This window comes from Rhineura floridana, chromosome 7 (assembly GCF_030035675.1).
Source record: "Rhineura floridana isolate rRhiFlo1 chromosome 7, rRhiFlo1.hap2, whole genome shotgun sequence".
Taxonomy (NCBI): Eukaryota; Metazoa; Chordata; class Lepidosauria; order Squamata; family Rhineuridae; genus Rhineura; species Rhineura floridana.
Genome location: NC_084486.1, coordinates 3,989,071 through 4,015,724, shown reverse-complemented (window position 1 = coordinate 4,015,724; position 26,654 = coordinate 3,989,071). Strand labels below are relative to the sequence as shown.

The 26,654-nt window shown below is 44.7% G+C and overlaps 1 protein-coding gene across 2 annotated transcripts in view; it reads left to right on the top strand.

The window, feature by feature from the left end:
• CHUK (component of inhibitor of nuclear factor kappa B kinase complex) overlaps positions 1-26,654 on the top strand; it is a 69,378-nt gene that overhangs the window by 28,562 nt on the left and 14,162 nt on the right. For both annotated transcript variants that reach the window (XM_061634737.1, XM_061634738.1), the window contains exons 10-15: positions 717-911; positions 2,667-2,769; positions 4,029-4,152; positions 6,308-6,459; positions 20,973-21,034; positions 21,255-21,364. In XM_061634737.1, coding sequence (XP_061490721.1) covers positions 717-911; positions 2,667-2,769; positions 4,029-4,152; positions 6,308-6,459; positions 20,973-21,034; positions 21,255-21,364 — 746 coding nt within the window. The remainder of the gene's footprint in view (positions 1-716; positions 912-2,666; positions 2,770-4,028; positions 4,153-6,307; positions 6,460-20,972; positions 21,035-21,254; positions 21,365-26,654) is intronic.

The window sequence follows — 26,654 nt, the reverse complement described above, 5'->3', positions numbered from 1 at the left end:
GCGTTGTAACTGTTCTTAGATTGTTTTATTTTATATGCTTTGTTGTATTATATTGTGTGATTTTATTGTATTTCTGTTGGTCACCGCCCAGAGAACTATTGCTAGTCGGGCGGTATAAAAATCTAATTAATTAATTAATTAATTAATTAATTAATTAATAATAATAAATAAATAAATAAATAAATAAATAAATAAATAAATAAATAAATAAATAAATAAATAAATAAATATCTTTACCTACCCCACACTTGACATCAGGTTTGGAGCAGATGGGCATGGTTTGGGGAAAACAGCCTTGCAGGCCAAATTGGGACTTGTACTGGGCTACATTTGGCCAGCAGGCAGGAGGTTCCTCACCCCTGGCCTAAGAAAAGAAAATTAATACCATTTGTAATTTGCAGAAACAAGATTAAGGGAGGTGGAGGAGAAGAGAAGCTGTGAGATCATCAGTGGGAAGTATTGTTGATCTTAACTTTTATCTACAGCATTTTAATCTTTGCTCAACGTGGATTACTTGGATAGGCACAAATCCATGAGTTCTGCTTAGAGGGATGTACATGTACAGATTAGAAGGATATAATATACCCCTCTGTGTGTGCGTTTGTGTGCACACATCTCCGTGATTATTATTTTTTTGCAGAGAGTTGATTTTGCCTTTGGTTTTCGCTGACTGAATATTGATTTGGGGTTGAGAGAGAGTGTGTTTTTATTTTCAGATAGTTCACATCTTAAACATGACTTCTGCAAAGATCCTGTCCTTTTCATTGCATCCTGAGGAAAGTCTTCATTCTCTTCAGTCTCGTATTGAGTCTGAGACTGGAATAAGCACAGGCAACCAAGAGCTTCTGCTTGAAATGGGAATTTGTCTAGACCCACGGAAACCAGCCTCTCAGTGTGTTATTGATGGCGTAGTAAGATTTCCTTTTTAATTCTGATAAATGGGAAGAATATTTAAATTGGAGCACAGCTTTTTATTCAACTACAGTTCACAGAAAGCTGTGAATAAGAATTCACACTGCAGTTGGAAGTATTTTGCTTTTGTTGATTTTTATATCCTGCAAAAAGTGGAAAGTAGTCTTTATTCATTCAGATTTTATCAGGCCTACTAAAGTCTTGTCAAATTTGATGCTTAATAGTAGTTAATTCTAAAGGTATTACATTTTTTTTCACGCACCCCTTCTGTACAGTTCCATATAGACCAGTAGCATACCGAAGTGCCTTGACAGCTCTAGCACAGTGTGAAGGGGCAGGGTTCATCCTCTGGCAGTGTGTGCTCACATGCATGTATAAAAATACATAAAAGTTTGTGGCATTTAACCTTTGCTAGTGGAGAATGGCAGAACTGAAATTCTCCAAACAAAAAATGGATCACTGATGCAGACAGGCTGAGGATTGGCATTTGTCTCTGCCACCACACTGTCAGCAGATGGCACTATAGTTTGGCTTTAAGAAATGCTGTAAATCCAAGGGGAGTTTTGCTCGCTGAGGTGGAGAAATAGGTGAAGCACTGAGGTCCATTCTGTTTGCATAGCAGCTGCTGTTTGCCTCTTCCTCCCAGAACTGGCAGCTATTTGCAGCCCTTCCACCTGGCTGCAGAGAAGGAAAGATTGAACAGTGGGGTCTATGTTAGTGGCTTGGCTGGGACGCATTGCCATTTAGCTCTTCCTTTTCTGGTACTGTCATCTGTTAGCTGCCATTCGGTCTGGTGGCAAATGGGAGAGAGAGGCGAGACAGCGCAGTTCAGCTAGAGCTAACTATAGTTTGTCTTCCCTTTTCCCAGACCTCCCTTGTTGGCCATTTCACCCCATCATTGAATCACTGATATACAGTTATGAAGAATTGATGCCTAAATTTGCTCGGTTTTTTCACTCCCTTCCCATCCCTTTTTATATTACGTCCCTGCAGTTAGCTTTTAATCATTGTGCAGCACCTACAAGATTTAAGGAGCTTTCTAAATAAATCCTCATTATCTTGCTTGGGCAAATAACATTATAGAAGAGCCTTATTTATGGATTCCCAATTAAATTTTGCAAAGGTCATTCCTCTTTTTTTAATAATGAGCAGTATGCATTTCTGCTTTCTTCAGAAACAACTCAGAAAGCCCTGAAGTGGGAGAAGGGCAAGAGAGGTGAAATGCTGGGAGAGGAGTGGCGAAGAGAGAAATGGGAATTGAGGCTGCCACACCAGAGCTAGGAAAAATATCTGAGGAAAGGTGCTTCTGCCCAACAGCAGGAAAAGGTTTTGCCTGCTTTGAAGTTTGATGTCTCCCCCAAAGCAGTCAGCTTCAAGATGCATTTGGACATGGGAGAAAAAGGCAGCAAAGATCCTTTCCTCTGTTCCAGCTTTCATACATTCTTTCCCTTGTGAAGAGGCAGAGGTTTCTGTTTTTTACTGCCACCACTCATTCACTTTTTTCCTTCCCTCTGCTCTTCCCCATGTACTACTTGTATCCCTTCCAGTTCTTATACAAATTTTGCAGGCCTGTCAAGACATAAATGTATTGCATATTCATACACAAATAGCTTTTTGCAGTTTGATATGCCTAAGGTGACTTTCTCTATTTAATTTTTCTTCAGTATGTAAGAATTATTATCTGACTTATAGGTACTTATTCAAGGTTTCTGTGGGAGTTTTTGACTTGCTCATTTCTCTTCTTTCTTTGACAGAGAGGCTGGGATAGCTACATGGTTTATTTGTTTGATAAGAGCAAAACTATATATGAAGGCCCCTTTGCTTCTAGGAGTCTGTCTGAGTGTGTAAATTATATTGGTAAGTATATTGCAATTGGTTCTGATTATTAGTTATTACAAACGGGCATATTTTTAGATTGTTGGAATTAAAATATTATTTAGGAGGAGTAAATATTCTGTTTTTGCTATGGTACAGTATAAATAATACAGTATGTGGCATGATGCCTGTACAGTAAGTGGAGCAGAAAGGTCAGCTGTTTTACAAGCGCAGCCCTTAATGGTTGTAAGAAAGTATATTCAGAGATTACATTCTTTGTATTTCCTTTATTAGATGTTTTTGAAGCATTAATTGCTGTATTAGACATTTTTCAAGCGTTAATTGCTGACTACGGTGTTTGATATCAGCTAAATATGACTAGTTTGATAAAGTCTTATGAGGAGCTGCAGGCCATCAATGATACATCTTTATGAGGACAAACCAGTTATAGGGTATATTTTTGGCATTTTTGGACTTCTGATATTTGTGTCATTTTTATGCATTATTTATGTGCTATATTATGGTCCATATTTGTTTGCAAGGGGTTACCCCCCTTTGTCCATCTATTTCGTTCCTCAAGGTGTGGGGCAAGAGACTTCCTTTTCAGTTTTCTTTGATTGTTATATTAGCAACACCTCAGGTAGCTTTCTCCTCAGTGAATGCATTCAGGAAGGAAGGAGAGGAGCAATGCCTCCCTCTGTTATGTAGTGATACCCTTTTTTAGTGTAGAAGGGAACGTTCCGTCCATGTATGAGACAATTGGGAAGGCTTCAGTAGCAATTAAAACTCTATTTCTTGTAGTTGGAGGATCTGAACTAGAAGAGTGGCATGGCTGCTGAGTCCAGCTCCTCTCCTGTTTTGCAGCTCTCCCATACTTGTACCCTGGTTCCTAACTCCTTTCCTCAACTATTTCCTATTTTGTGTTGCCTATAGAAAACTCCGATTTTTGTTTAAACATAAACATTGCAATTTGATAGTTAAATAACCTTCATAGCCTAGAAATTCCTACAAGCAGAAATTGTCAGAAGAGCTGAATCTTGTGCTTTGCTATATTATTCCACTTGATAAGAGTAGAGGTATGTTAGATTGTAGTATTTTTTTTAAAATGGTAATTCTAAAATGCCTCTTGTTTAGACAATTAAACATAACTGTTCTGGAAAGGGAAAAATTATGTAAAACTTTGGTTACCTCTCTAGTAAATGTGCAGTGGTAGCTTTTTATGTTACAGATTTTAATGCATATAGTAGCGATGACTATTTGTCTCCCCCCCCCCCCCCAATCTCTCTCATACAAAAATACAGTACAGGACAGCAGGATTCAGTTGCCCATTTTGCAGCTTCGTAAGATATGGGCTGAAGCTTTGCATTACATCATTGGACTAAAAGAAGATTATAGCCGGCTATTCCAGGGGCAAAGAGCTGCAATGTAAGCCATCAGTCCAGATAACAGAGATCAACAGGAAGAGGAATGGCAACTGCATGTAGAGGCTGCTCAGAAAGCATTGTTTTGTTTTTCAAAAGATTTACTCTTAACCTCTGTGTGTCTTTCCACTCCCACATTTGGGAGTGCCCACGTGCAGAATCCAGCATAAGAAGACATAAGAGAAGAATGCATTTGTACTCTCCATTCTTCTTGGCAGCAGCTTTCTAATGTGGGAAGGGGCAGGGGCAAGTGACTCCCTACTTAGTTCTCTGACCACAAAAGAGTGCTGGGAGGAAATTCCGTATTTGGGTTACTATTTGCAGTACCCTACAACTTGCCCTGCACTTGGAAAGCCTTTCCTTATCCTGCTGAGAACAAATCCCAGCTCATAGCAACAATTCACGCAAGCCATAGCTTCCAGCTTTCCAGAAATATGAGACCATCTTTGTTTGTTTCTTTATTATTTGATTTATCTCCCGCCCTTCCTCCCAGCAGGAGCCCAGGGTGGCAATCTGGTCTACCATTGCTTCATTCTGCCAGTATTGTTGATATTTAAAACTCATTTAGGGCATCTTCACGCATTCTGGTGACTTTTACTGCTTTCTTGGGATTGTATTCAACTAAGCCCTGCTGAGAGTAGACCCATTGAAATTAATGAACCTGAGTTAGTGATGTCTATTAATCTCAATGGGTCTACTCTGAGTAGGACTAGCGTACACCCCCCCATTGTTGTTGTATGCAAGGCTTCATGTGTTCCACAGCTCTTTTTTTTACAGAACTATGACTTACGCATGTCCCATGAAACTGTTTATTGTTGTCTTGAGATCTTTGCCAAGTGAGAGTTTGCTATTTTCTTCCTCCCGATCCCAATAGCGAGTCTGTCAGTGGTTGCCTCACAATGAGGATGTTGAGTAGAACAACTGAACTGATGAATATGATTGCAAAATATCCACAAATTATATCAGTGGTTGTTTGCCTTTGTCTTGACTGGAAGCGGTACATCAGTAAATTGCAAAAAGTATAGTAAATTGTACATAAACCATTTCTGCTGAGAGGAAGCACACCTAGGGATGATTTGTCTTGTATACATTCAGTTCTCATAGGTGTGTGAATATGGTAGAGACTGAAAACATGCTGATGACTCCCTCAACAATTGGGAGTAATTCTGGATGAGTAGGCTTCCAGAATAAGCCTTCACCTTCCACCTGTTTTTCACCTTCACGAACAAAAAATCCCACCTTTTTTCAGTGCAAGTCAGATAGTGATCACAAGTTGCTAGGTACAGTGGTTTTGTATGATTAAAAAAATCAAAAAGCCTTATAAATGTATCAAAGACTTTGACAAAGCTTCAGGCAGACAATCCTGCCTAAACATCCCTGGTTTTCACAACTTTTCCCCATGTTCTAAAGGACCGACTGGTACATCAATGAACAAGATCCTCAGTCACCTACCCTCTCTCTATTTTTCATAGAAAATCATGATCTTGTGCAATGCCAAGATTTGGAAAGCATCCCTAACTACTGCACAAGTATGTATAGAACAAAATGCAGTAGAATTAGGGTAAATTATAGAGAAAGCAAACTTGCATGTATGGAAATGCTAACAAGTTGATTGCCCAAACAGCACTACTTTAATAACACCATATCACAAAGGAATGCAGACTGGATTTGATCTAAGTTCCTTTATGCATGCAGAACTCCATAATCAAAAGTGCACTGGTTTTTATTTCTAGAAACTTATGGTTAAGTGAGGCACTCTGAATGCTCAAAATGTATTTTATCTTGTTGCCCACCCTCCCTCATAGGTTCACAGTGGTAATTGCATCCCTAAAATAAAATAGATCTTTATCCTGAAGGGGAGCTATGGGCATAATGTGCCTTTGCACTGTATTGGATGGAGGCTTGGGTAGAAACCTGTGAGCCAGGCAAAAGCACTTGAGAGCACAGAGCAGGGCCAGTGAAAGGGCTGGGAACAGGAGATAGGACCTGAAGAGAATCCCAAGGGACATATAGAGAGGTCTGGAGGGCTGTAGATGGCCCCCAGAATTGAGGTTCGTCACACCAGCCACACAGGATATTTTTACAGGTCATGCACACTCAATATAAACGTTCATCCACTTGAAGCAAATGTTAATATCTATTTTGTCTCGATTGTCTAGGCTGAGTCTTCTTAGATACAATGCCAATTTAACCAAAATGAAAAACAACATGGTATCAGCATCACAGCAACTGAAAGCAAAACTGAAATTCTTTCAGCAGAGTATCCACCTTGATTTGGAAAAATACAGTGACCAGATGACATATGGAATATGTAAGTATGAGGAGGAATTGGTGCTGTAGAGCACATTACTGTTACAGGATATATCCGCCTTTGAGACTGCCATCTGTACAACAACGCTCCCCTCCCCAACCCACAAGTGTGGCTGCAGTGCAACTTGAGTTACTGAAACTACGCCTGGTATGTTACTTACTTGACCAGGAGGTGAAAGCATTTAGTTGTTGAAACATAATGTTGATGATGAGCAGAACAAACCTTTCCTCAACCAATGTCTCTAAGAAACAAAAAGATCTTGTGCAGAATGTGGAATGGTGGATTAGAGAAGCTCTTTCCCTCTGCAAAGGTGGAGGATCTATTAAGTTGATTCGCTCCCGGAGCCGGATGGATCCCGTAGGTTTTCAGAGGGCTCTGGGAGATTTTCCGGCTGATAGGACTGGTGCTCCTGTCGAGGCCCTGGTCGCACTGTGGAATACAGAAATGACCCGGGCTATTGACACGGTCGCTCCCACGCGCCCCCTCCGGTGTAGAGCTCATACAGCTCCGTGGTATACCCCGGAGTTGAGAGCGATGAAACATGAGAGGAGGAGGCTGGAGTGCAGATGGAGAAAAACTCCCAGTGGATACAATTATGCTTTGGTAAGTGCCACCAATAAGTTGTATACAAAAGCGGTAAGGACAGTAAAGAAGCTTTATTTTGCTGCCTCTATTAGATCATCTCTATGCCGCCCAGCGGAGCTTTTCAAAGTCGTGCGTGGGCTTTTACACTCTGGCCCCCACGATACTATGGAAACATCTGAAGCCCGCTGCAACGAAATTGCTAGACACTTTCAAGATAAGATCGCATGTATCCGCAGGGATCTTGACTCCGATGTTGTGACAGATTACTCCATTGAAGTGTCCGGAGCACGGCCTTGTCCTTCTTTATTGGATGAGTTTCAGTTGGTGCAGCTTGAGGAAGTGGACAAGGTGCTTGGAATGGTTCGGGCAACCACGTCTGTTCTGGATCCTTGCCCATCTTGGCTAGTGAAAGCTAGCAGGGCTGGGACCACCGGTTGGGCCAAGGAGGTGGTTAATGCCTCCTTGAGGGAGGGAGTAGTCCCTGGTAGCCTCAAGGAGGCAGTAGTGAGACCTCTTTTAAAGAAACCCTCCTTGGACCCAGATAATTTGAACAACTATAGACCGGTGGCGAATGTCCCTTTTTTGGGCAAGGTTTTGGAGCGGGTGGTTGCCAGCCAGCTCCAGGCGCTCTTGGATGAAACCGATTATCTAGATCCGTTTCAATCCGGTTTTAGGCCCGGTTTTGGCACCGAAACAGCCTTGGTCGCCCTGTATGATGACCTTTGTCGGGAGAGGGACAGGGGGAGTGTGACTCTGTTGATTCTCCTTGATCTCTCAGCGGCATTTGATACCATCGACCATGGTATCCTTCTGGGGAGACTCGCGGAGTTGGGTGTCGGGGGCACTGCTTGGCAGTGGTTCCGCTCCTATTTCGCGGATCGTCACCAGAAGGTAGTGCTTGGGGAACATCACTCGACACCATGGACTCTCCATTGTGGAGTCCCCCAAGGGTCGGTCTTGTCCCCCATGCTTTTCAACATCTACATGCAGCCGCTGGGTGCGGTCATCAGGAGTTTTGGAGTGCGTTGCCATCAATATGCTGATGACACACAGCTCTATTTCTCCTTTTCATCTTCTTCAGGTGAGTCTGTTGATGTGCTGAACCGTTGCCTGACCACGATAATGGACTGGATGAGAGCTAATAAACTGAAACTCAATCCAGACAAGACCGAGACACTGTTGGTGAGCGCCTTCCCTGCTCAGATGGTGGATGTTCACCCTGTTCTGGATGGGGTTACACTCCCCCTGAAAGAACAGGTACGTAGTTTGGGGGTTCTTTTCAACTCTTCCTTGTCTCTCAAGGCCCAAGTGGCCTCGGTGGCACGGAATGCATTTTACCATCTTCGTCTGGTAGCCCAACTATGCCCCTATCTGGACAGGGACGACCTCGCCTCCGTTGTTCATGCTCTGGTAACTTCAAGATTAGATTACTGTAATGTGCTCTGCGTAGGGCTGCCCTTGAAGACAGTTCGGAAGCTTCAGCTGGTGCAGAACGCGGCTGCCAGACTATTGACGAGGACCAGTCGGTCTTCGCATATAACACCTATTCTGGCGCGTCTGCACTGGCTTCCTATTTGCTTCCGGGCGAGATTCAAGGTGCTGGTTTTGACCTATAAAGCCTTACATGGCGTGGGACCTCAATACCTTGTGGAACGCCTCTCTCGCTACGAACCTACCCATTCACTTCGTTCAGAATCTAAGGCCCTCCTCTGGGTACCAACCCATCGGGAAGCCCGGAGGGTGGTCACCAGATCTAGGGCCTTTTCTGTGGTGGCCCCTGAGTTGTGGAACAGCCTCCCTAAAGAGGTACCCCTGGCGCCTACACTCCTATCTTTTCGGCGCCAGGTAAAGACCTTTCTATGCTCCCAGGCATTTTAATCTTTTAATCTTCTTAACCTTTTTAATCTTTTAATCTGTATTTTCTTTAATTTGTGCTGCATTTCGTTTTTGTCGTTTTTTGTTGTTTGTTTGTATATGTTTTTGTGGTCTTTTATTATTATATATTGTATTTTACTTTGTTTGTTCACTGCCCTGAGAGCTATTTTTGCTAATGGGCGGTATATAAATCAAAATAATAAATAAATAATAAATAAATAAATAAGTGTAAAAGGGGTAAAAAAATAAATCAGTACAAGGCAAAAATTAAGATATATGTACATGATGATGTGTTTATCAGGCAAGACCAAATATTGATATAAACTTGATGAAGAAAGTAAATATATTCAGCAAGGGGTCTCTGGGTACAAGATTAACATGGAAATTAGAAATACTTGAGGAAATTAGAGATACTACCTATTAACCAACAAAAAAGGGTTATTGAAACAAGATGTAAATGTAAACAAAGAAACATGTTATTTAGAAATATACCTGTCTAATGATAATGTACATTTTTGTAGAAGAAAATGTTCAGTCTTTTTTGGATAAAGCAAAATGGGATAAGATTAGATGAGCTAAGTTGTCAAATCATATAGCTTCAAAGAACTGCCGTTGTAAAAATGAACATACTACCGAACAGAGGATTTTTGTCATGACAGGAACATGTATTTGCCCATTCTGTGACAGATTAATTGGTCACCCATTACTACAACTGTCAAGAACACCCGTTTTGTAAGATTGTTAACTAAAATGGTTCTGTAGCAAGGAGTTGTGGGGGAACATCTTGCCTGAATTGGGGAGTGTGCAAGGACACCTGCTTATCAGCCTGAGACTGGTACCTCAAGGCCATAGGCCTGGGAAGGTTAGAGAAGCATGTGACCATTAGGCGCAAAAGCTCCAGAAGAGTTCAGCAGCAGCAAGCCCCCTGATTGGCTAATTAACTCCTGGGTGTTGCTGGGCCTTTCCCCATAAAAACAAAACTAAGATCCTGGGTCTTTGTTCCCCAATGTTCTTTGGTGCTACCTGATGTTGGGGTTCCATCTTCCATCTGCTATCCAGGCTATACATTTCTGGGAAGATGTGGAACCATGAAGTTATTCTGCTGGTTTACCTATATTGTGTGAGTATAGATAAAGCTAGACAGCTTTGTTATTTTTTACCTGTCACTTGCACTCTTTGCCTTTTGTATTTTACCTAACCCTTGGGGTGTTTGGTTTAAGGAATTATTTTGCTGTTACTTACATTTTATTTTAATAAAGCTATATCTTATTTTCCAGTGTGTGTTCATTTCAGGGGGAAATTGGCTCTGAATCCAGCACCTTGGCCAATTAGCCACAGACTACTGTATAGTTGGGTATTTTGCCTTAAGGCTCCAAGACAAGGAGTGCATCTTTGGCTCTTGTCTTTCGGAATCCTTGGCAGGTCTGTTTCTGGCACTTTGGGTTTCCCCTTGGCCCAGAGTGGGTGACCAGGTTTAAGGGGTGCTGGCAGTATACCTTCCTTGCAGGGTTGGTGTTGGTTTAACTCAGCCCTGGTAAGGAAGACACGGGTTGTACCTGACTGGGATCAATTGCCCTGGGCTTGGGAGTTGACCCCGGTGGGAACTTGACAGCATGTGGGATTCGAGGCCATAATTTTCTCCTGGTGAACATACTGTTGAAACAAGTGCATTTGGCAAAATAGAGCACCCATTTTTTGGAGAGAGATGTCTGTCATAGGGGTTTGTTGTTTTGCATAGCTAGGGTGGCTAAGACTAGGTCAAGCAGCAGCTGAGGCAGCTTTGAGCAGGGATGGCAATTGCAGCCCTCCTTTCCTGGAGCCGGAGCTTGGCTTGGAAGGAGGAGGGAATGGAACTTTCCAGTGGCCAGTGTTATCAATTGGAGACGGAATGCAGGAAGGAGAGCCCTCGCAGTCTCGTGGCTTGGAAGGTGGAGGTGCCTACAGTGGAGGGAGTCGACCATCATTGGGGAATGCCTCGGACAACTGGCAAGGTGGAATGCGGGACTTTATAATAAAGCAAATGGAATGCAGGACTTACAGATTAAGGCTATGCAGGATTGGGATGTGAACGAGACCGGCTTTCCCAGGAGGAGCATGAACATGAAGAGCAGAGACAGTCCCAAGACAGCCTTGAGAACGTTAATAGAAAGCTCTTCCCAGTGTTTCATCCTGGGGGGGGCATTCTTGCTTATTTTCAGGTGTTTGAACCGTCCTGCAAGGACCAAAGGCTGAATAGGCGCCATTGGATGTGTGTGTTGAGAACCCAAGCTAATGGGGAGTTTTGTGAGTTGATGAGCACTTTGTCCAGGGAGCAGGGCTGATGATTATGATTCTTTTATGGGCTAGCACCTGAACATTTTCGTTTGTTTGCAGAGGCATGTTGCCATAAGTTTGAGACTTTGCAGAGACACAGTAAAGAAAGTTTTTCAGCCCTTGTCTCATGCATGGGGAAAGCTCTGGACTTGTGGCTTGAAGCTGCAGAGGCGTGGTCCTCGGAGCAGAGGCATGGTTTATTTGCCATGGAGCAGTTTTACAAGTTGCTGCCTAGAGATTTGGCTATCTCTGTCAGAGACCAGAGGCCAAGGACCCTACATGATGCAGGTCTTTTGGCGGATCAATTAGCTGCCCACCGAGAACATGGCAGGGAGAGTCAGCAGCCTCCATTCTTCAGGAAACCGGGAGCCTTCAAGGGCAGTCGGCCTGACAAGGGAGCTGAGGGGAAGAAGCAGCTGTGAACCCATCCAGAAGCTGGAGGGGAGAGATTGTCTCCTGTTACCCAGGCACCTTCTACACCCCAGCCTGGTGTCGTCTGTTTTTTCTGCAAGGGAGTTGGCTACCAGAAGAGGAACTGCCCCAAGATGGCTAAAAGTAATGCCGGTAATACCAGTAGAGCTCCTAAAGTTGCTCCAGTCTGGCATGTGTGAGATTCAGCTGAGCTGAAGGGGGGGAGCAGAGTCTCTGGAAGTTTCTGACTGGTCGTCTGAAGGAAGCATATCTACTGAATGGACTTTTTCTGCACTCAGTTCATTGGAAAATAGCCCTACTTCACCTGCAGTTGTTTCTGTGGTGCCCAAGAGGGTGTTTGTCTCAACTTGTTGCTAAGATGCCGAGTTGAGGGGGGGGGAGGCAGCCCTGTCCCAAAGAAGTGTTGGTATGAATTCATTTTGGCTGGAAATAGCTGTGGGGGTTCAGACTCACCCCAGTAAAAGAATATTTATGAACTCAGTACACGTTGCAGGATGGGTGAATGACCCACTGCAGTTTGAGTCTGTTTCTAGAGAACTGAAAAGTTGTGAGCAAACAATGCTAGAACTGAACAGAGGCTCGTTGCTTCTGAAGATTTATGAGCCAGAGATAACACTCATAGCAGCGCAGCTGTCAAGGTATCCCCTTAACAACCGAAACCAGCACAGGAGGGGAAGAAGGAGGAGAACCGAAAGAGACTTTCCTGCTGTTACTGAGATCCCTGTGGGGATATGTGAGAAGGAAATTTCGAACCCTGAACTTGGGCCTGTGTTGTCCTATGAAGCAGCGAAAGTATGTATTCCTGAGATCCTAAGTGATGTAGTTTTATCCGAAGATAGTCAGCCAGGGAGTAAGAGAGTAAATTACTTTTCTGTTGACACTGCTGTTTTGGAAGAGACCAGCTTATCAGGGACAAGTCAAGAAAGTGTTTACCCTGCTACCCAGGAGCTGGTAAGAAAAGCTAAGCTTATAACTGGGTGAGTCTGATGCTGCAAGTGTTAAGTTTGAGACTCAGCAAAGCACTTCTGGTGTTTGTGCAAAAGAGCTGCTCCAGTCACGAGAGGAAGTGGGGGAAGACCAGCCCCTCCTTAATGGATAAGCTGATGATACGCCTGCTTTAGAGGCTGCAGCTCAGCCAAACTCTGCTTTGCCTGAAAAGTCAAGATCTGAACTGAGTTTGTCTTGTGAGATTGTACCATCTGTGATAGAGTGGGCCAAGGTCTTAAAGGTGTTGGTTCCAGACTGGAGGTGAAGAAAGCCTGAATCTCCTGGGAAAGACTTTATTGGACTTTGAACAGTTTCAGCAGTATTCTGAATGCGACACCCAGAGTCAGAAATTAGATGTTGATTGCTCTGATCCTATGCCACAACTAGAAAAGCTTGTGCCTACTGCCTATCTGTTCAAGACCTGAGTGGCAGTGTGGCTGAAAATTCTATTGTACAGACCATGGGGAAGACTGTTTTTCCTAGCCCAGGATGAGGGTTGTCTGTGGGTCAAATCCTCGACTGCATTAGGAATGAGAATCTGGCCCTTGTGTCAGCAGAACATGTCACTGCTTTATCAACAAAGACTTCTATGGAGAGATTTTGGCAAGATTCTTTGAAGTCTGCTCCTGATGTGACTTTGGGACTGTATTTCTTTCAGTCAGATGTATGTAACAGACCTTGTGTTCCTCAGAAATTGAACCATGACTGTAATGTCATTGTTGATGTGTTCTCCAATGCTGATGTCACCCGTAACTCTGATTGCAAACTTGCTTTAAAATAAAAAAGTAATAATTTAATTTTTAGGCCGCCTATCTGGCCGAAGCCACTCTAGGCGGCGTACATATTAAATTCAATAAAATACAAAATACAGTAAATACAATAAAATACAAATAATCATCAGTGACAGAATAGCAGCAATTGTAATACATAGCAGCGGGGATTGAGTATATAATTAGCCCATCCCGATAGTCCCAAAGGCCTGACCAAACAGCCAAGTTTTTAATGCTCGGCGGAAGGTATCCAGGGAAGGGGCATGTCGAAGATCGAACGGGAGGGAATTCCAGAGAGTGGGGGCCGCCACCGAAAAAGCCCTCTCTCTAGTCCCCACCAACCTAGCTACTTTTGTTGGTGGGATTGAGAGAAGGCCCTGCGTGGCGGATCTTGTCGGGCGGCATAGTTGGTGACGCTGGAGGTGCTCCTTCAGATAAACCGGGCCGAAACCGTATAGGGATTTAAAGGTTAACACCAACACCTTGAATTGGGCCCGGAAAACTACTGGAAGCCAGTGTAGATTAAATAATACTGGTGTAATATGATCACGGCGACGGCTGTTTGTAAGTAAACGAGCCGCCGCATTCTGTACCAGTTAAAGTTTCCAGACCGTTTTCAAGGGTAACCCCACATAGAGCGCATTGCAGTAGTCTAATCGAGAGGTGACCAGGGCATGTACTACCAGTGGGAGCTGATGAACAGGGAGGTAGGGTTGCAGCCTGCGTATGAGGTGTAGTTGGTACCAGGCTGCCCGGCTCACTGCCGAAATCTGAGCCTCCATGGACAGCCTGGAATCGAGAACAACCCCCAGGCTGCGGACCTGGTCCTTCAGGGGCAATTGTACCCCATTAAACCTCAGGTCAACAGAACCCAGCCTACCCCTGTCTCCCACAAGCAGTACCTCGGTCTTGTCAGGATTTAGCTTCAGCCTGTTCCTTCCCATCCATCCACTCATGGATTCCAGGCACTTGGACATGGTCTCCACAGCCAACTCTGGTGAAGACTTAAACGAGAGATAGAGCTGTGTGTCATCCGCATATTGGTGACACCGCAGCCCAAATCTCCTGATGATAGATCCCAGCGGCTTTGTCAGTTTTTTCCACCTGGAATGATGTCTGGAGGTTTAACTTTCCCACACCCTCCAGTGAAATTAACCTTTGGTTTCTGCACAAATTGTGAATGTTGTTCCTGATATTTTGCAACCCAGTGCTTTAGAAGCAGGTTTGAAAGTTGTTTTGCCATCACGGAAACTGGGCAAAGTGAATTCTGTTGTTTATCTAAGGGAGACGATACTGTCTAAGAGGAACCTGGCCATTGTTAAGAGAATAAGACCACTTTTAGTGATCAGAAGGTGCACGTAACATCCTTTTTTAAGTTGGCTGTCCAAGAGGCATGGTTCCTATTCTCACTTGTTGCTCTGGAATTTTATTTTACCTGACTTGTTTTTGTTTCTGTTTACAGCAAAAGCGAGACAGACCTTTTTGCCACTCATTTGTTGAGAATGTTTTGCTCTGGATATGTCCCTTGACTGATTATTGCAGGAAATGCCAACCCAATCGAGTTCAGTGGTCTGATCAATGCCAACAGGCCTTTGATGCTCTAAGGTCTTTGTTAACCAACTATTCTGTTTTAAAAGCTCCTGATTTTTCTGCACCTTTTGTTATCCAAACTGATTCTTCAGATTTTTGAACTGGAGCTGCCTTGATGTAGGCTGACTCAGTTGGAGATTTGCACCCTGTTCCTTATCTCAGTAAAAAACTTTTGCCCAGAGAGTGTAATTTGGCTACCATTGAAAAGGAGTGCCTAAGCAATTTGGTGGGCCTTGAACTGCCTACATCCATATCGGGGGGGGGGCATTTTCAGTTGCAGACTGACCCTTCACCACTCTGCTGGCTCTCCAAGATGAAAAACTCCAGTCAAAAACTTTTGAGGTGGAGTTTAGCCTTGCCAGATTTTGATTTTACAGTCACACACATTAAAGGGTGAGACAATATTGTTCCTGATAGTTTGTCTTGGGCCTGTGCTCCAGATGACTGATTTTATGGTTATCTTGACCTACGCTGTGGATTTTTGGATTGACCCAAATTTTATTTTTTCTTAATTTGTAGTCATTTTTCTAAGTCTTTTTAGAACCTTTCTGACTGGCATTTAATGGTCCTTTTTCCCTCTTTTGAGGTTTTCTCTTTCAAATCAATGCTTGTTATAGTTTCAGGCTAAAGAGGTAGCCTGACATTCTTGGGATGCATACAAATATTTTAGATTTAAGGTTTCTTTGTTGGTTTATTTTCCAACTTGTGTTTAGCCAATGATGAAACAAAGGTGTTAAACTTCTGATTTCATCTTCTTAAAAGGGGAACATGTCAAGAACGCCTACCGAAGCCACAGACTACCGTATAGTTGGGTATTTCGCCTTAAAGCTCCAGGACAAGGAGTACATCTTTGACTCTTGTCTTTTGGAATCCTTGGCAGGTCTATTTCTGGCACTTTGGGTTTCCCCTTGGCCCAGAGTGGGTGACTGGGTTTAAGGGGTGGTAGCAGTCTGCTTATCTTGCAGGGTTGGTGTTGGTTTAACTCAGCCCTGGTAAGGGAGACACGGGTTGTGCCTGACCGGGATCAACTGCCCTGGGCTTGGGAGTTGACCCCGGTGGGAACTTGTGAGTTCTTGATAATAACATTTTCCACTTTATTTATTTATTTATTTATTTATTTTCATTTCTAGACCGCCCATAGCTAATAGCTCTTTGGGCGGTGTACAAAACTAGATTAAAATACAATATAGAATAAAATCAGTAACAAAGGAACACGTTAAACTAAAAACATTAAACATAAAGCATTAAACATTAAAATGCCTGGGAGTATAGCCAGGTCTTAACCTGGCGCCTAAAAGAAAGAACCGTAGGCGCCAGGCGTATTTCCTCCGGTAGGCTGTTCCATAATTCGGGGGCCACCACAGAAAAGGCCCTAGATCTAGTAACAGTCCTCCGGGCATCCTGGTGAGTTGGTACCCGGAGGGCCTTAGATACTGAACGAAGTGAACGGGTAGGTTCATAGCGGGAGAGGCGTTCCACAAGGTATTGCGGTCCCACACCATGTAAGGCTTTATAGGTCAACACCAGCACCTTGAATCTAGCTCGGAAACAAATAGGTAGCCAGTGCAAGCGAGCCAGGACAGGTGTTATATGCGCAGACCGATTGGTCCTTGTCAACAGCCTGGCTGCCGCATTTTGCACTAGCTGAAGTTTCCGAACAGTCTTCAAGGGCAACCCTACATAGAGCGCGTTACAGTAATCCAGTCTAGAAGTTACCAGAGCGTGAACAACCGAGGCGAGATCATCACTGTCCAGATAGGGGCGTAGTTGGGCTACTAAGCGCAGGTGGTAAAATGCATTCCGTGCCACCGAGGCCACTTGAGCCTCGAGCGACAAGGAAGGGTCAAAAAGGACCCCCAAACTACGAACCTGTTCCTTCAAGGGGAGTGTAACCCCATCTAGAACAGGATAAACATCCACCATCTGAGCAGGGAAAGAGCTCACCAACAATGTCTCAGTCTTGTCTGGATTGAGTTTCAGTTTATTAGCTCTCATCCAGTCCATTATCGCGGTCAGGCAACGGTTCAGCACATCAACAGTCTCACCTGTGGAAGGTGAAAAGGAGAAGTAGAGCTGCGTGTCATCAGCGTACTGATGGCAACGCACTCCAAAACTCCTGATGACCGCACCCAGAGGCTGCATGTAGATGTTAAAAAGCATGGGGGACAAAACCGACCCCTGAGGGACTCCACAATGGAGAGTCCATGGTGTCGAGCAATGTTCCCCAAGCACTACCTTCTGGCGACGATCCGCTAAGTAGGAGCAGAGCCACTGCCAAGCAGTGCCCCCAACTCCGCGAGCCTCCCCAGAAGGATACCATGGTCGATGGTATCAAACGCCGCTGAGAGATCAAGGAGAATCAACAGAGTCACACTCCCCCTGTCCCTCTCCCGACAAAGGCTGGGCGACCAAGGGCGACCAAGGCTGTTTCAGTGCCAAAACCGGACCTAAAACCAGATTGAAACAGATCCAGATAATCGGTTTCATCCAAGAGCGCCTGGAGCTGGCCGGCAACCACCCGCTCCAGAACCTTGCCCAAAAAAGGGACATTCGCCACCGGTCTGTAGTTGTTCAAAACATCTGGGTCCAAAAAAGGTTTCTTTAAAAGAGGTCTTATTATTGCCTCCTTGAGACTACCAGGGACTACTCCCTCTCTCAAGGAGGCATTTATTACCTCCCTGGCCCAGCCGGTGGTTACAGCCCTGCTAGTCTTCACTAGCCAAGATGGGCAAGGGTCCAGAGCAGACGTGGTCGCCCGCACCATTCCAAGCACCTTGTCCATTTCCTCGAGCTGCACCAACTGAAATTCATCCAATAATAAAGGACAAGGCCACGCTCTGGACACTTCAATGGATTCATCTGTCATAACATCAGAGCCTAAGTCCCGACGGATGCATGCAATCTTGTCCTGGAAGTGCTCTGCAAATTCGTTGCAGCGGGCTTCCGATGTTTCCTTAGTATCATGAGAGCCAGAATGTAAAAGCCCTCGTACCACCCTAAAAAGTTCCACTGGGCGGCAAAGGGATGATCTAATGGTGGTAGCAAAATAAGACTTTTTTGCCGCCCTAACCGCTTTTATGTACAACTTAGTGGAAGCACTTACCAAGGAATGATTACATCCGTCAGGAGTTCGCCTCCACCTGCACTCTAGCCTCCTTCTCTCTTGCTTCATCACTCTCAGCTCCGGGGTATACCACGGTGCTGTATGAGTTCGGCACTGAAGGGGGCGCGTGGGAGCGATCATGTCGATGGCCCGGGTCATCTCCGTATTCCACAGATCAACCATGGCCTCGACAGGAGCACCAGTGCTATCAGCTGGAAAAACTCCCAGAGCCCTCTGGAAAGCTACAGGATCCATAAGCCTCCGGGAGCGGACCAACTTAATAGGTCTCCCACCTCTGCAGAGGGAAAGGGCTGTCGTGAGTCTAAAACTCAGCAAGCGATGATCTGTCCATGACAATGGAGTAGATGAGAAATACCCCACCTTCAGATCACCATCTCCATGACCAGTGGCGAAGATCAGATCAAGAGTATGTCCCGATACATGTGTCGGGCCAGTAACAATTTGAGACAGCCCCATGGTTGTCATGGAGGCCATGAAGTCCTGAGCCGCCCCCAGCAAGACAGCCTCAGCATGGATGTTGAAATCCCCCAGTACCACGAGTCTGGGGGACCCCAACAACACCTCCGAGACTATCTCTGTCAGCTCAGCTAGGGAAGCTGTTGGGCAGCAAGGTGGGCGATACACCAACAGTATTCCCAGTCTGTCTCCTTGGCCCAGCACAAGATGAAGACATTCCAGACCAGTCGCCGTCTGGACAGGGTGCTTGGTGAGGGAGAAAGAACTCCTATAGACCACAGCAACCCCACCTCCCCGGCCCTCAGATCTACCACAGTGCTGCACCGAGTACCCAGGTGGGCAAAGCTGGGAGAGAGCAACTTCTCCCTGCTCGCCCACCCAGGTTTCGGTAATACACGCAAGATCGGCACCTTTCTCCACGATCAAATCGTGGATAAGGGGGGTTTTATTAGCAACCGATCTAGCATTTAAGAGCAGCACCTGGAGATCTGAGGGCTGGCTGACAGTACAACCAACAATCCTGTGGATATGAGGAGAACCGGAACAAGGCACAGACACAACTTGTCTGGGACGAGTTCCCCTTACCTGGCACGTTCTCCTCCCAACACCATACCTCCCATTACCCGTCACTACGTTAATTGGGGCCCGCGAAAATCCCCTTATTAGGGCCGGAGTATTCTCCCAGGCACATCTTAAAATGAATCTAATATGACAAACACTAAAAACAGCAAACAACACAAATACTCACACACATCCACTCAATCTCATTCACACAACAACCAACAGACGAACAGCAGCAATTAAATGCAACCAAAAAACAACAATAAACAACAACATTAAAAACCCTCCTCCATAGCAAGCCTTGACTACAGGAGATATCGTCAGCAGTGCTGGAAATGTCCCTCATACGTTCTCCTGCCGCCGCCATCGCCGCCAGCCGGACCACGCCGACAACCTGGCCTTCTACTGCGGTGCTCTCACTTTGAATGCCACTCTGTTTTATTTTCCATCTTAAAGTCACAATTTTGGTTGCATGTGTATGATAGTATGTCCCAAATGCTAAATTGCTTTTGGGACCTGGTACTGCTACACACAGTGATTCTGTGGAGGAAACAGGATCTTTCTAATTTGTTTGACTGTATGCACTCCGTGACATACGGAGCAAAACAACCTCTAACACACTCCTCCCTATTCTTCATATAGAACTTTTGTTCATCGATAACCATATTGCCATATCCCACTGGTTCTATCCATTTTACAGGTTTTTGGCATGGCCACTGTGTTCTCTTTTAAAAACAAACACCCAGTTCCCCTATCTTGGCTCAGAGGGTTCTACCATTTGTATACAAATACCTATACATGGTGTCCCTCTCCATGTGACTGGCCTTTTTGCCTGGTTATCATGTTCTGCTATATGTTCATTACCTGGTTCTGCCCCATCCCATGCAGATGATCTGATACCTCATCCTGAAGAGGTGATTCATCCTGGATCAGATGCTCCCCTGTAAGGAGCACTAACAACAGAGAAGGATGGTGGAGACATTAATGATGACTCTATGGTTGTTCAGAGAAGCATCTCACAAGAAAACAATCCTGGACTGCTCTGTGAGTTAGGAAGAGGTTTTAGTCTGTACCAGGCCAGTTAGCCAAAAAGGTTATAATAGAAACATGAACACACTCTGGAATGAAGCCAAATATGATGATATGTATAGATAGCATCAAGCCATTTAGAGAGGAAGTTGAACCATACCCCTGCCTCCCTAGTTTTCTAACTGAACATGGATTACTGATAACAGTTTTAGCATAGTGGCATACACTAAACAACTGGCTCCTCATGTAATTATGTGCCCGCTATAGTAAGTTACCATTTGGTCACCTGAATGCACTTCATGTGTACAACTTTCCAAGGTAAACCTGTGTTCTTTGATAATTAGCATGTGACTGAATAATTTAGTTGTGAGTGTGGAGTAACAAGCATTATTTTAAATTATTTAACATAACTTTTCAAAGACTACTTTCACAATATTTGTGGTGAGCTCACAATATTAATGGAGGGAACCAGTGGCAAGGAGGACTGACTGGTGACAGGAAAGGCTTGTAAGTGTTGTCCTCAAAACATGGATGTTTAAGTGTTGGTTTGCTTGGGAAGTGGAGGAGCTAGAAGGAAGGGCTGATTGGCAGGCAAACCCATTATGACCAGAGTCCAAACGTGACCTAGATTTTGTACTTTGCTTTTGTGCCCAGAATTTTCAAGAGAGATTTTGCTTATGAATTTTGAAATTCATCAGCATCACTACTTTAAAATGTTAGTGTTGCAAAATGAAGGCTGCTTATTTTCAGTACCTGTTGCTGCTTTAAATTAACCCAAATGTTTCTTTAAGCCTCAGAAAAAATGCTGAAAGCCTGGAAGGAAATGGAGGAGAAGGCCTTGCAGTGTGAACAGGTATGGGAGATGAAAAATCTGCCAAATATGCAAAGTTTAATCGGGGCATTCAGTCTGCCTCACCACATAATTACCTCCAAGCACACATTAAGTTGAGCAGAATCTTATTACCACATAGTAATTTCAATAGTGAACAGAGTGTGTGCAGACATCTTCATTTCAGAAACGGAAGGAGAAACTCACTCAAGATACACTCCAATGAACTCTTTCTCCTTTTCAGGCTGGAGATATTGGCTACCTAGATGAACAGATCATGGCTTTGCACACTGAGATTGTAGAATTGCAGAGGAGTCCCCACGCACGACGTCAAGGCGAACTCATGGAAAATCTGTAAGAAAAGAAGCTATTCTCATACAGGCATTAGTAATGTTTGCAGAATAACAAGTTTAAAGTGTTCATTATATGTTGGTATGTTATCCTTTTGCATTTTATTAATATAGAATTATTTTTAGATGGCGGCTAATTGTGTTTGAGTATATCTGGCAGGGGTGTAAATGTCCTTATAGATCTAGGAGACAAAGGTCTGGCAAGATCTTTGGAGAGTTGCTGCTCCCTACCTACCCTAAAAAGAAATACATGTTCAGTTTCTGGACAGTAAAAACCCATCAAGGCATAAACAGACCACCAGCCAGGTATGATGATAAGTCAAGGCATTAATATTTTTTCTGTTTGCCTGAGATTCCAAAAAACAGAGACGTTGTGGCCTTTCAGAAGCTCAACAATAGTGGCTGGTGGACTTTGTTCATCTTGATTTGTCATACATTGTACAATCCTGCACAAAATGAGCAGGGTTGTATCCAACAAAGTTGTCCCATTTGTGCAAGGACTTCTGCTTGTGCAATGGAACTTCCCCTCCCTTTCCTTCATAGAGTTGGAAGGGGCCTACAAGGCTATCGAGTCCAAACTCCTGCTCAGTGCAGGAATTCAAATTAAAGCATACCTGACAGGTGGCTGTCCAGTTGCCTCTTGGATGCCTCCAGGGTTGGAGAGCCCACCACCTCCCTAGGTAATTGGTTCTATTGTCATACCACTCTTAACAGGATGTTTTTCCTGATGTTCAGTTGAAATCTGGCTTCCTGTAACTTGAGCCCATTGTTACGTGTCCTCTCCTCGATTGGGACAATCAAGAAGAGATCTTGGCCCTCTTCTATGTGTGGCAACCTTTCAAGCACTTGAACAGTGCTATCATATCTCCCCTCAGTCTCAATGCTAAAACATGCCCAATTCTTTCAGTCTCTTCTCATGGGGCTTTGTTTAAAGTCCCTGATCATCCTCATTGCCCTCCTCTGAACCTGTTCCAGTTTGTCTGCATCCTTCCGAAAGTGCGGTGTCCAGAACTGGATGCAGTACCCAAGATGAGGCCTAACCAGTGCTGAATAGAGGGGAACCAATACTTCACGTGATTTGAAAATGATACTTCTGTTAATGCAGCCTAAAATAGCATTTGCCTTTTTTTGTAGCCACATCACACTGTTGGCTGATACTCAGCTTGTGATTAACAAAAATCCCAAGATTCTTCTGGCATGTTGTATTGCTGAGCCAAATATTCCCCATCTTATAACTGTGCATTTGGTTTCTTTTTCCTAAGTGTAGAACTTTGCACTTATCCCTGTTAAATTTCATTCTGTTGTTTCCAGCCCAGTGCTTCACACTATCAAGATCTCTTTGAATGTTGTTTCTGTATTCCAAAGTATTAGCTATCCCTCCCAATTTTGTATCATCTGTAAATTTGATAAGCATGCTCTGTACCTCCTCATCCAAGTAGTTAATAAAAATGTTGAAGAGCACTGGGCCCAGGACCGAGCCCTTTGGTACCCCCCTCGTTACTTCCGCCCAGTTTGAGAAGGAACCATTGATAAGCACTCTCTGAGTACGATTCTGGAGCAAACTGTGAATCCACCTGATAGTTGTTCCATCCAGCCCACATTTAGCTACCTTGCTAATCAGAATATCATGGGGCACTTTGTCAAAAGCTTTGCTGAAGTCATAATATATTATGTCCACATCATTCCCCCATAACCTCCCAGTAGGGAGGTTAGCTGATCAAAAAGGGAGATAATTAGTCTGGCAGGATTTGTTCTTGACAAATCCATGTTGGCTTCTAGTAATCATTGCATTGTTTTCAAGGTGCTTACAGACTGACTGCTTTATAATCTGCTCCAGATTTTCCCAGGGATTGATGTCAGGTTGACTCGTCTGTAGTTCCCAGGTTCCTCCTTTTTGCCCTTTTTGAAGATAGGGACAACAATAGCCCTCCTCCAGTCATCCGGTACTTCACCCGTCCTCCATGATTTTGCAAAGATAATAGATAGCGGTTTTGAGAGTTCTTCATGAATTTCCTTCAATAGTCTAGGATGCAGTTTATTGGGCCCTGGATGTTTGAACTCGTTCAAAGTGATTTGGCATTCCTTGACCATTTGTCTAGCAATCTCAAGCTGTAGTCGCGCCCCTTCAATTTCACATTTTCCATAGAAGGACTGCCATCAAGTGGGTTATAGCTCCACCTATTGTCTGAAGGCAAGAATGTTTTTGAAGTCAAGACTAGGGGCATCAGGCCCCTCCCACTCTCCAGTTCATTCTTGCCTTCGTACCGAACAAGTGTGATATTACTGATAGAGTAGCTTCTAGCTAAGTCTTTTGTGTTTTCTGTGTATTTGTTTGACAGGGTGTGGAGGTTTTTGTTGTGTGTGTTTCCCACGCTCTTTCCTTCCCTCTGTCTTGTATTAACTCTGTTCGTTATTTCTGGAGAATTCCTGGGGGGGGTCCTCCCTTCCCCGGCCGTTTTTTTCCCCAGGTTTTAGCCTAACGGCTCTTAGAGAGACTGCGGCTGCGGTTCTCTCGTTTCTCAGACAGGAGCTTGCGGCTGCAGCTCCCTGCTTTACCCCGCCACCTGTCTCGTGCCCTTAAGGACGTCTCCCCCAGGAGCCTGCTCTTGCGGCTCTTTTTGTATCTAGACCCTGGCCGTTTGGGTTGCTGCCTTCCCGGTACGGCCGCGGCTTTTTTCCTCGCGGCGGTTCCTTTAAACCCCTCCAGGAGCCTGCAGCTGCGGCTCTCCTACCTTCCCTCTTAGTAGCTCTTATTCTGGGGCCGCTCTGATTTCCCTGACTCGTTCCGCGACTTAAATTCTCACCGCGACGGTCTCCGCAGTCGGCGGCTGCGGCTCATTCCCTGCTCCTGCCTCAGCTGTTACGGCATTTCACCGGCCATCCTGCCTCCCTCACAGAGTCTCTCCTGCCGCGATTACGTTTATCAGCCCAGCGGCTGTAGCACGTATCGGAGACGGTGTTCGGCAGCCCCTTTTTTAGTTCACTGGTGCTCCTCAGTATCTGCCATTGCTCCTTCTTCATATCCGCCGTTTTGGATTGAATTTTTTCCCGCTCTTTTTTCGGGCGCCATTTTGTTTGTCCCTTTTCCCCCGCTCTTTCTGTTCAGCCTATTCAGTACTAAACGAAGGGGAGTCTAGCTGGCAAAGGGCTCCTTGTATGTGTGCTGCAGAGAGGATCCTATCTTCTACACGGGTTCTTCTACCACACGACTACTGCTGCTGCTTCTTGCAACTATTTGATCATTCCAACTATTTGAACCTGTACAATTGTGACTGTATCATCAAGGCTGTAGCTGTGCACCTGACTATTTGAACTGTACATTCTGCCCCATCCGTGGCCGTGTACCTGGACTGTCTGAACTGTACATTCTGGCCCATCTGTGGCCGTGTACCAACACTATTATCATTGTACATTCTGCCCCATCCGTGGCCATGTACTTAGCCATCTGGCAGTGCATTCTACCCCATCCGTGGTCGTGTACTGAGCCTGTTCAGGTCTGTGCATTCTGCCCCATCCGTGGCCGTGTACTGAAACCCATAGAAAATATAAGATGGCGGAACAGCCAGCGACAACTCAGGCAACCAAGCTGAAACCATCTAAGGCGGCCAAGCATAACCACACCAAAGCGGTTGCCAAAACAAAACATCTTTCCAGCCATAGCAAAACCAAGCACCCACGCTATGTCTCTGTTCCGGCTCTCGATGGAGCAGCCAAGGAACAGTTAACAAATCTATTTCACTCTCCCACTGCTTCCTCCAAGGAGGAGGACTTTGCTGGGTTTCCTGAACAGCCAACTACCAGCCAGCCACCACCCATATTACCGCCCAGGGCTTATCCATCGTCACAGCCTACTGGGCCGCCTCTACAAGTGCAACAATCCGCTTCACCGGGGCTGCAGCTGTCTCATGAGTTCCTATCACAACTACAAGGCATGCTGTCATTCTTTACTCAAACACAGTCACCACCACAAGTCCCCGCCATACCTCAGCACAGTATGGACCACTATGTACTTCACCCGTCCTCCATGACTTTACAAAGATAATAGCGGTTTTGAGAGTTCTTCATGAATTTCCTTCAATAGTCTAGGATGCAGTTTATTGGGCCCTGGATGTTTGAACTCGTTCAAAGTGATTTGGCATTCCTTGACCATTTGTCTAGCAATCTGTAGTTGCGCCCCTTCAATTTCACATTTCCCAGGAAGGTAATAGACCCTCTTTTGGGAGAAAACTGAGCCAAAGTAGGAATTGAGCACTTCTGCCTTTTCTTTGTCACCTGTTATCATTTTGCCATCCTCATTGAGTAACTGTATTTTTCTCTGTCTTTTACTATGGATGTACCTGAAGAAAGCTGTTTTGTTGCTTTTATCTCTCACTAACCTCAGCTCATTCTCAGCTTTAGCCTTCCTGACCTCATCCCTGCAATTCCGTGCTACCTTTGTGGCCTGGCCTTCCTTCTTCTTCCTGTATGTGTCTTTTTTTTTGTTTTCGGGTTATCAGTTTTGAACAAGGCTTCCTTCCTACATTTTTATGAAGACTGTTACTGGACCTCATTACAGCTCTTCCCTCAGTTCGTTTTACTATGCACAAACCTTTGTTAGTCATTACTGCCAAGTCATTGCTGCCCTGAGCTCCTACTGGGAAGAGGGGTGGGATATAAATCAAATAAATAAATAATACATTTACATCTTCCTGCCCCTTAGGATTCAGTTTAAAGCTCTCCTGATGAATTTCTTCATGTTGTGGCCAAACACATTTTCCCAGTCCTTGTGAGGTGCAAGCCATCACTTGCCAGCAGTCTATATTCCTGGAAACATAGCCCATAGTCCCAGAATCCAAATCTGTTGCATCGGCACCACCTTTGTAGCCAGTCATTCACCTTGAGTATTTTTATTTCGCTTTCTACCCTCTTCTGAGTATAGGAAGACTGGACGAGAAAGCTATCTGGGCCCCAAAGTCCTTGACTTCCTTCCCAGAGCTTCAAAGTCTGACCTGATTTCTTCATAGCTCCGCTTGGCAGTATCATTCGTTCCCACATGGATGAGAAGGAAAGGGTATCTGTCAGTGAGCTTTATGAGTGATGGCAATCCTTCTGTCACATCTCTAATCTGTCCTCCAGGGAGGCAGCATACCTGGCGAGTCCATGGATCTTCCCCCATGCAACCTCTAAATCTGTTCTGGGATTTACATCAGTGCCATTTCTGCTATTTCAACATGGTTGCTGCCTGCTGTGGTGTGTAACCTTGCTAGGAAATTATAGTTAATTACATGGTGTCCTAAAACGGTTGTTGTCTAATA